At 42.1% G+C, this 11,050-nt stretch overlaps 1 protein-coding gene across 4 annotated transcripts in view; it reads right to left on the bottom strand.

The window, feature by feature from the left end:
• LOC124954950 (homeobox protein homothorax) overlaps positions 1-11,050 on the bottom strand; it is a 375,073-nt gene that overhangs the window by 3,877 nt on the left and 360,146 nt on the right. For 3 of the 4 annotated variants that reach the window (XM_047508640.1, XM_047508641.1, XM_047508639.1), the window contains one exon: positions 191-359. In XM_047508640.1, coding sequence (XP_047364596.1) covers positions 193-359 — 167 coding nt within the window. In that variant the 3' untranslated portion in view covers positions 191-192. The remainder of the gene's footprint in view (positions 1-190; positions 360-11,050) is intronic. The other variant, XM_047508642.1, reaches the window with a different exon arrangement.

Here is an 11,050-nt window from a genome sequence, read left to right as displayed (position 1 = left end):
TTTTTTCTGTTTTTTTTTTTTTTTTGTTTTTTTTTCTTATATCAAAAGCTATCCTAAATCTCTCGATAATTTCGTACGTCAATGTCTTTCACGATCGAGGAAAACGAAAGACAGAACAAACGACATTGATCTCACTTAGAGACCGAAGCCATTAGAAGGGAAGTCCGATCGAAGTTCTCGAATGACGTACCTTTATAAGTGATGTCCATAGTACTCGGGCGGGTAATGGTACTGGTTGTGGAAGGTAGGATCGCCCGGCGGCCGGTGCATCATGCTCGCCGCCTGTCCGTCCATCATATAGCCCATCGTCGCGTCCGGACTGTACGCCCCGCTAGGACCTGCGGACAATGGTGGAAACACTACACGTTACTATGGTTAGATCTCTGTTCCGTAATTGGCAGGCTGCTACTGGACAAGCTCGGAAACTCCTCTTGAATCATGGTACCACTCTTCTTTTTTCAAACGAACAGTGGACACCGAGGAGTCGCCGAGCTGTGTCCTCGTTCAACGATGTCGCCTTATTCGTATGAAATGAAAATTAAAATGTCAAATTGAAATGAATTGCGACATCGTTCAACTTCCTCTCTATATTGTTGTATGTGTATCTGTGTGTGCGTGCGTCCACGTGTATGTGTGTATGTGTGTGTGTGTGTGTGTATATATATATATATATGCATGCGTATATATGCATATAAGTGAGAACGTGTATGTCGTAGAATATGACTCGAAAGAAATACTTAAATATTTATTATTTCCATTAAATTGTAGTTTACAAGGATGCTCATTAGATGCAAGGTATTGAAGCTCATAAAAAAGAAAGAATTATTTCTTTTTTTTTTTTTTTCTTCTTTTTTTTTCTTATTTTTTATTTTCACGGCCGCAAGCGTTAATGAAAGCAAGAAGATTTACGTTCAAGGAATACAAAATGAATTGACGCTAGGTCGAGAATTTCAATCTTCCTCGGCATCGAATGGTTTAGTTCAAAGTGACGACAATTCCTCGCAATCTTTCTCTCTCTTTCTCTCTCTCTCTCTCTCTCTCTCTCTCTCTCTCTTTCCTCTGTCTCTTTTCTAAGCTGTAATGGAGAAACGGGAATCCACGGGAGACTCCCCTAGTTTTAATGTCGGTATCTTAATGTATATTGCCGCGATAAATCAAGGACTCTGATTGCGTCCTACCACCCTTCGTACCAATACGATTGGGACTTGGTGAGAGGATAGAGTATAAAGACGGACGGGTGAAGGGAGAGAAAATTTCGAAGGAAAAAGATCTTCGATATTTTCAGGCTTGGAATAGTTAAGGTAAAATGAGACAACGTCCAAGTATTTTCGAATAGGTATAGCTTATTCCGCAATTTCCCACGACTCGGTGAACTTTCCATCAGCGATTTGTCATAAGGCAGGAAATCCACGATTTTACCCCTTCCAAGTTCGTACCAACTATTTCAACCGTTCAAATGTTCTCTCTCCTGGCAACAACCTTTTTCTCTTTTTCTTTTATCCTGGCGACCGACTTCTTTCCACGTAAAAGGGAGTACACCGAGGACTATTTCAAACAAAACTCGCGGCGCTTTACTTTATCCACGACCTAGCCGTAAATCACAATTATTGCGAGCGCTCGTTTTCCTTTCCCCCAACCACCCCCAACCCCTTTCCCCTTGGATCACCTTCTCTATCTATCTTCCTCTTCCACTTTTTACTACTCGGAGAACGTTTTTCAAACGCAATCCACGACGCAACGCTCTTTCTTAGGTTTCTTACCTTCTCCTTACTTTTTCCACTTAAAGGCGATTCAAAAACTATTGTCTTATCTTTAATAGCCCATTGCGTGATTTAAAACGGATAATTTTCTTAATAAAAAATAATATTAAAATCATAATAAAGGACGAGTATACGTGCAATTTATATTATTATGGAGAGGGAATCTTGGTTTATGTACCCGGAAAATGCACATATTGCAGAACATGATTTTAATGTTGAAGCGAAGTGAACATTCCTTGCAAGGTATGAACGCATTGGAGAAGGTTTAAAGTGGCTCGAAAGTCTTTCATGGCGTCGTCGTCGTCGTCGTCGTCGTCGTCGTCGTCGTCGTCGTCGTCGTCGCCGTTGGCCTCGTCGTCGTTGTCGTGTATTCACCAGCTCTCTCTCTTTCTCTTTCTCTCTCTCTCTCTCTTTCTCCTTCGCGGTTGCTGGGTCTCAGGCCCAGGAATGTAGTCTCATATTATAGCCACCACGACTACGGATATCCCACTAACGAGGGATGCGCGCTTGTAGTGTGATTAAACCGCGCTATAACGCAGCGGGGTGCCTACGGATAGCTCGGACGGACCACAATATGGGAAATTAAGGAATAGCTCTCTCTCTCTCTTCTCTTAAATCGAAGGAGAAAGAGGGGTGAATCTTCAGCAGTGGATTCCTCGCAGTGAACCGAAACGACTTGCGCGAACTCGTCTCTTTCTCAACGTGTAAATCGCGTCGTTAGGGAGTCCTCTCTCTTTTTCTCTTTCTCTCTTTCTCTTTTTCTCTCTGTGGACCAAGCGCGTTTACCTTTGATTGGATCGCGGTGATTATTTTCTGCATATTATACCGACGACTCTCTAGTAGTCAGAGATTTTTCTTTCCTTTTTCTTTTTTCTTTCTTTCTTTTCGTTCTTTCTTTCTTTCCCTTTTCTCTTTTTTTTCTTTTCTTCTTCTTTTTTTTTTTTTTTTTTTTTTTTTTTTTTTTTGAGTCGAGTATGGGAAAAAGAGAAACAGATTATCTTTCAACTTTCACAACTTTCAAGCTTAAGAGCAACGATCGATCTCGTCGATTTCTTTGATATCGTTTACTACGGGACGAAGACCATCGTCGTTAGACGGTAATTACGAAAATTTCCGTCGGGGTTAGCATGATCTAGAAGAAGGAAGTTAATGAAAGAAATATACGTTGATCGAAGATCGAGACTAGATACGTCCACGAGATTGCTTTTAAATGTATCGGCAAAAGACTACGTATTATAAATATGTCAATCTTATTGCCGGTATTTTCTTAAGCGAGCTCTTTGATCACCGACTTCGCCTTGATTTACACGAGTCAAATTAACGAACGAAAACGCCTGTGTTAAATGCAAAATGAACCTTTTTTTTTTTTTTTTCAAACGCGGAAATTCGTCTCGCACGATTAAATCCTTATTATTTTAATTATTTATCATTCTCCCATACGTTAACGTTAACGTTAACATTTAGGCGTTTGTATAACACGTGATCTCTTTCATGTCATTGAACAGTGACAATCATTAGATCGACGTCTCCTCAGAGTCATTCTGGGAATTCGTTTAGGCGATATCCTTGTAGGAAAACCTAAGCCAAAGTGGGGTCAATTCGATGAGGCTAAATCCTGGTATAACGAGACCACGAGGAGATAGGAAAAACACTGTACACTGTAATGCAATAAAAGTCGTCCCTGACCAAGAAGACTATGGTATTGCTTGCTATTTCGGCACCGCGTAAATCTACAAAAGCTTCTTGCAAGTATATCCCCCTTTTCCAGCTCAGCCAGAAAATTTTACGGGACGTGTAAGTTCTACTATTTCTATATATACGCATATACGTTTACGCGTTTGTTAATTTATTTAGGAACTATCCGAAACGTGTACAGAGGCGTTGGAAGTAAACGAGTCGGTCGTTAATTGCCAGGACTCTTAAGCTGTACGAGAAAGTATTCTCTCGTGGCTCGAGAGGGAAGAAAGATATATATATATATATATATATCCGTTTCGTTGTTAAACCCGTCGATGACGTTCACAGAATGGAGTAGATCAGAATCTTACATAAGTAAGTTTGACAACAGGGATACTTCCTTTATTTTCCCCACAAATTTCTAAGGGTTAACGATCTAACGAGGTAGAGTAAGAGTCTCGTTGAATTTCAACCAGTCCTCCAAATGAGAACTTAGTAAACGCCCGCGAAAATCATAGAGGACGTGAGAAATTCGGAATACTACTGGTTTGGCTCCCCAAGCCTTCTTCCCTACCTCTCCCTCCCTCCCTCCTTCCAACCTACCTCCCCGAAGAACACGAGAATGGCATTAGTAGTAAGTTACGCTTGTGGCCAGACTGGATGTGTCCGTAAGGTGCCTGTTGGCTGTGTTTAAGGAGATAGGAGGTACCTTCGAGTACTCGAAGGTAAAGCGACGGTGAGTCTCGCGTTGGTTCTCACTGTATGTGGCTTCTGTGTTACCGAATTCGAGACGACCTAGGATTCCTTCGAGGAGTAAGTGAGAAAGACAAATAGATAGAGAGAGGGATGCTACCTCTCTGGCAAAGTTAGTTGCCGGCGACAGAGCCGAGTGTTCGTGGGGAGTTTTCGAGGCAGGAGAGTTTCCACGATAGTTCTCGCTCGGACGGAGTTCCTCCTCCTTGCCGTGTTGGAGATGGTATACCTAACGTTACCGGAGTTTCTCCAGGCTTTCACGGGGGAGAACGGTGCTAAAACCGCGACAGAGAAGCGTTACGAAGGAGGCTGGAGGGTAATATGTATGTGCGTATGTATGTATGTATTTGTATGTGCGTGAGAGAGAGAGAGAGAGAGAGAGAGAGAGAGAGAGAGAGAGAGAGAAGCTTGATAGATATGAGCAGTCTAAGTAACAACCATCAGTTTCCAGAGTTCACCGTGCCAACCGAGAGCACCTCTAACGAACTTCTGGCAAGATTTAAAGGAAGTACCACCGAGTGTCGACTTCGTCGGGTTGCCTAGAATTGCCGACTTAATTAAGTGGCTTGCGTTATGGCACTTGCTGTGAAACAGAAACAAAAACAAAAAAAAAAAAAAAAAAGAAAAAAGAAAAAAAAAGAAAAAAAAGAAATGAAAAGAAGAACGAATCTCACGCACGCTCTATTGTTAAAATTCTTCTTTCGTGATTTCTTTTTATTTTTTTTTTTTTTTCCTTTTTTTCTTCGTCTTTTCTTTCTTTTAAACAAACGATCGATCCCGAGAAAGATTTTGTCAAATAAAATAACGTATCCAGTTTGAAGACAAAGTAGCTCTTCAAGATTTCACTTATGTGTTTCCTTTATTTCCTTGTACATTTCGAAATAGAGACAGAGAGAGAGAGAAAGAGAGAGAGAGAGAGAGAGAGAGGAGGGGGGAAAGAGAAAGGAGTTTGTGAGCAAACTATGTTCGATGTATTCGTCGAGAAGGGAAGAGCGAGAAGAAGAAGGGGGAAAGGACGATTCGCTGAACGGAAACCGGAAATGTGCTCCGGAACCTTCAACAATCCCTCGATGAAACTATTGGTCATCCGCGACGCAATACCGGATACGCCGGATCTAATAACTCATTCGCCCGCCTGCTGCCTAGTTTCTCTCTCTCTCTCTCTCTCTCTCTCTCTCTCTCTATCTTCTCTCTCTCTCTCTCTCTATTTCTGTCTCTCTATCTCTCTCTCTTTCTCTCACCTAAACGAGCACATTTTTCTACGATTCTCATTGAATCTTCTGCGAATGATGGAACGTACGAACTACTATCCTAGATTCAGAATCGGTATTCTCACCATATTGTCATACGTTTCTTTCTTTTCTTTCTGAAACTCGCTCTGAAAACTCCGTTTCTTTTTTACTCTTTCATCTTATCACATACATAGACAGGCACTCACGGACACATACACACATAGAGACATACACAAAAGGGGTACGCACACAAAGCCAGTATGGTGGTCACCTCCCACTCCTTCCCCGTCCTCCGAGCGACCCTCTGATATATAGCCCCTCGGAGGTCGATGACTTCCGCTATTTTTCTTCCGCTGTCTCCAGCAAGCAACTTCCCTTCCTAACGTCCACAACCACAGCCACAGCCAGTAGCGATCCGAACCCAAGCTTGCTTCCAGCTCGGCTTTTGGTTCTTTTTAACGTTTCTACGGGTATCCAGGAATCGTGAATGGACATCGATCGTGAACACACACACACACACACACACACACAAATACGGAAAGAAAGAAAGAGAAAAAGAGAGAGAGAGAGAGAGAAAGAATTAGCGAAAATTTCGTATGAAATTTCTTCGTTCCCCGTCGATGATAAAAATAATCACGATACTTATGGTTAATCAAATGAATTAAAAATGTAATACTTGGAAGTGATAAGGAAAAAAGAAAAAGAAAAAAATAACAAAAAGAATTGATCGTACACGTCGGATGTCAAAGAAATCCATATTCCAGGAGCGCTCGATTCGTCTGTCAATTTAAATATTTTGTTATGCGAGACAGGTTCATGGACCTAAGCATCGAACAGAATGACAGCGAGAGAGAAAGAGAGAGAGAGAGAGAGAGAGAGAGAGAGAGAGAGAGAGAAAAGACATGGAGATACGTACGAAGATGAGCAAAGAAGCTATTACATTTATGGATGTCGTCTGCGTGACAAGTCGAAATTAATTTGATCCACCCCCTCCCCATTCCTCTTAAGACGTCGGCGTTGGCATATTTTAACCCACTTCTTCAGCCTTCCTCTTTTTTCCTTGGCCCTACTTCGAGCGAGCCGACATAAATTTCATCGGAGAGGACGGACGGACGGACGGTCGGTCGATCGGTCGATCGGTCGGTTGGTCGGTCGGTTGGTCGGTCGGTCGGAGGTTCCGGATCGAAGATTCGCTAAAACTCGATGACTACCTCGCGACCGACTGGTTCCTTTACTCTTCGATGCGATCCATAATTAATGATCGAGACGGACAAATGGTGGGAGAAAGAGAGAGAGAGAGAGAGAGAGAGAGAGAGAGAGAGAGAGAGAGAGAGAGAGAGAGAGGAACACATAGTCCATAAAAGTTCTCAATATTTATAAGGTACGAAGCACGCGGATGAGAGACCAAGTCGGCGATATATATTCCTCGATCTCTCCGAGCTATACGGTATTTAGATATTTTAATTAACCGACGGGCCATAAATTATGATAATTAAGAAGGTGGCCCGCCGTTGATCCACGTCTTCGATGTCGGATCTCGGCAAGCCATGAAGTTTTACGTCAGAGACATGTGCGCGATGGCGGACTCATCGAGATTAGCTCCAAATAAAGATATCGATAGAATTTTCTTTCGTTGAATGATAACATTTACTTTAACCGTAATTCATTTTTCCGTAAAACTTTTTCTTCCATTTCTTTTTTCCTTTTTTTTTTTTTTTTTATTATTATTTTTTTCTTTCGTTAAGACTATTCCATTTCCGTTGGAGCATCGACTGACACGTATGTTTGTACTTATATATCTTGGTAGATCAAAACGAAGCCATAACTTTTTCGTTGAAAATTTAGGGGATAGTAGTATCGATAATCTAGGTGTCTCACGGTGGCAATTCGATTCGTAATGCGGTTCTTAAGTTTTAATATAAAATTGTAAAACCTCACTCTCTCTCTCTTTCTCTCTCTCTCTCTCTCCTATTCTCATTTCGTGGCAGATTTAACGACGCAGTAGACCGCAGGTCACACTTACGTGCCCTCTTGCTACTCCTCTACGTTCTCATCCTCTTTCTTTCTCGCTCTTTGGAGAGAGCGATCCGCGGATTATAGAAACCATTCTTAACAGTGTCAATAAACGGAGGTTATGAGAGCCACAAACGTCGGAAGTGTCTCTCCTTACGACTGACATAAATAAGCTCCGTAGCACCGGCCCCCGGTCGTTTAAACGTCGCGAAGAAACTTGCCGGATAACTCGGTTTCCATGCCGTCTTGTTCGCGATATAATCCAAAGTCGATTTATTTATTTCGATGTTACGTTCCCAATGTTTTTAACGATTAAGACAAATTTTTCGATCTATAAACGGTCAAGACGTCTATAAAAAATTTTCTATATAAATATTCCTATAAAATATGAATCTAATATATATAAAATATATCGAAGGATGGAGTTGAAATTTTGTTGGAACACGATCGAGAGGTTCGAATCTAATAACCGATGGAGACGACGGTTAACGGTTAACTCGGTCGATGCGTCTTCACGATAACGATCTTTCATCTCTCGGTCTCTCTTCTTCGGTAGTCTTCTTCCTGGTTACCATTACAGCGTAACAGTCTTGATGGCGAAAGTAGTCTAGGGGCAAACGGTCAACGAGACTTGAGATGAGATAGAACAGGCCATTATGTCCGTCCCGATAAGATAGGTCCACCCTAGATGGGTAGCCCGTGGAACCTACGAAGGTTTCTCAGCGTACACGAAAGCTCTGATACACCGGACGCGATCTACGACATGAAAAATCTAGTTGGTAGCTAGCGAGAAACCTAGCGTGCGAAGGAGAGAGAGAGAGAGAGAGAGAGAGAGAGAGAGAGAGAGAGAGAGAGAGAGGAAGAGAGAGACGGGAGGGGGGAGGCACGAAGAATCCGTAGGCACCCTCTACAACTCGGACCTTATCTTTTCATACCGCTCGTGACCGTCCAAGACTTCATTTCCGTTGGTCGAGGCACCCCTGTCGAGTCGATCTATGCATACCAACGGATGTATCCTTTGCGACATGAAAACGATCAATAGCTACTGTAAGATAGACCATAAGAGGTAACCTTTAATTAGATTTGATGAACTACTAAGAATGAGGAAATCGAAGATCGTCTAAATGGATGGCCATGATTCTATATCTATTCATGGTAATTCCAATTTACTCTTTTTCAAACGAGACACTTCCATAATAATTTAAATATTATCAAATATCCATATAATTTATTATATCTTTTCTCTTGAAATATAATGAGAATAACGTACGTACTTGATGTGTACGATATCGCTCGTGTGGCTCGTTATATGAAACGTTAATATGCCGGAAGATAATTTTCTTCGCTAAGTAAGCTAATCTATCTCGAACTCCATATCATCATTCCACTCTAATTTCTCTCTTTCGGCAAATAATAACATTTCTATAAATCGGTCGTTTGTATTCGAGGACGGGCTCGCATGCACCCCATTTCAATTAACGCATGATCTATGTCGTATAAGGAGAGCCGTAACAGCACGTTTCAAACGGGCTCGGGCCATAATGCGCGGGGGATCGGCTCTCTAAGTAACTCTATATCACGTCTACGTGACGCGAAATGTAGAAAAAAGGTTCCTACGAAGGAAAGCGGAAGGGTCTTCGAGAAGTTCCTCCGTCCTTTTCGCTCCATCAAATTCTCTTGCCTTTTTGTCCTTATAGTATACCTTATTTAAGGACTTCAATTCGAATGATATTTCATATCGTCAAATCGTCTAATCTTCTTTCATCGGATCTTGTCTTGCTGTACTCTTTAAAATTGACTCCCTTTAAACTGACCAGAACTTAGGAACCATTTCGAAGGAAATAAAAGTAACGAACTCGTCTCGGCTTTTCTCCACACAATATCCAGAGTATTTCCGATCCCAGGGCATTCATTTTATTTAGCGGATAGAAGAAGATGGTGGTAGGTTGGGGAAGGTTAACTCGGTACAGAGTCTTTCTATTTCTCTCTCTCTCTTTCTTTCTCATTCTCTCACTCTTTCTTTTCATGCTCGTCCCATCGGACCCGGAGGCTGAAGCGTGGCTTTCTACTGCTGACCAAAGATCTTCGTCTTTCTTACTTCTCCTCGAACGGTAGTACGAGAGCAAGAGAGAGAGAGAGAGAGAGAGAGAGAGAGAGAGAGAGAGAGGAGAGAGAGAGAGAGAGGGAGAAGATGAGCGAGGGTGAAGGCGTGGGGTGAGACGTCTGGACCCGGCCGAGATGGACACAGAGAATCGCCATTACAAATTGACAAGCTTGATTGATGGTCCTCGCGGAAGGGACGACGATGCAGGGACGTAGAGAGAGAGAGAGAGAGAGAGAAGGATAGAGAGTGTGTATATGTACATATGTATATACATAGATGCATGTAAGAGAGAGAGAGAGAGAGAGAGAGAGAGAGAGAGAGTGTGTGTACCCTCAGAGTTCTGGCTACGAGGGACCTGCAGATAGCAAAGCCGCATGGGTTATATCCAGAAAGAACGGAAAGAAAGGGAGAAGGGGAAAAGGGATCGGTTGCTCGCTTATCGGAGAGCGAGCCTCTCAGCGAGTGCGTGACGAATGGTCCGCGACTAGATTCGTAAAGGAAGGGTCGACGTAACTGCTTCTCCACCACCAAAACTCGAATATATCCCGTGTCGTGTATTCCCTGGAAAAAAGCTTTCTACGCCATCGGGAGCTCCGAGCCCACACCGGATAAGAGTTGGAATCGTGTGGATGGACCGTGTCCACCCTTAGGAGACTCACCAGGGAAAAAGGTGGAAGCGATCCGTCGCATTTCACCAATCCACCCCCACCCCTCACCTACTCTCAACTTCTTTGCCCACTCGATGGCTTTCACCTAATTTTCAATACATTTTTCATCCCCGACCGAAGCCGGATCCTTTTTATCTCCACAATACCGTGAAACACGAATCGAACTATCGTCATAGCGATCTCCTTTTCTCGACTTAAGATAAACCGAAACGGATGAACCACGAGTGAATGATTTTTCTTTTTCTTTTTTCTTTCTTTCTTTTGCAAAAGGTAATAACAAATCACATCATTGTGATGATGATAATAATCAAATCTATAAAAAAAAAAAAAAAAAATCATTATTCCACGGTAATCCAATAATGATCGCACGTTAAAGATCAACGAGTGAATTTGTTTCTTTTATTTTTTTTCCCCTCTTTTTTTTCCCCTTTTCTTTTTCTTCCTTTTTTCTTTATTTTTTAGAATTACTCGGTTAAAGATCGAGGAATAAATTTGGTTATTCTTTCTTTCTTTCTTTTTCTTTTTTTTTTTTTTTTTTTCCTTATTTTCTTTCTTCTTATTTTTTTTATTTTTTAGGATTAACCAACTCTCTCTCTCTCTCTCTCTCCCTCTCTCTCTCTCTCTCTCCTTTGTAAGTTGTGTTGTAAGTCGTGTAAGTTGTACGAAGGTGGTAGTTGACGCCTTTTATCGCGCTATCGTTACGAAATGCACCGTACGTTCACAGCTTTACGGTACTTTGGGAGCGCTGTTACGTTTTTACTGCGTCGTTCTGGGAACGGACGAAGGGATAGCAATTCTACTACTGTTACCGGTATACCAGTAACTGTATGCGGTATCCTACCT

Source organism: Vespa velutina, chromosome 16 (genome assembly GCF_912470025.1).
Source record: "Vespa velutina chromosome 16, iVesVel2.1, whole genome shotgun sequence".
In the NCBI taxonomy this organism is placed as follows: Eukaryota; Metazoa; Arthropoda; class Insecta; order Hymenoptera; family Vespidae; genus Vespa; species Vespa velutina.
Note: the sequence above shows the minus strand (reverse complement) of the source record. Positions and strands in the feature narration are given on the sequence as shown.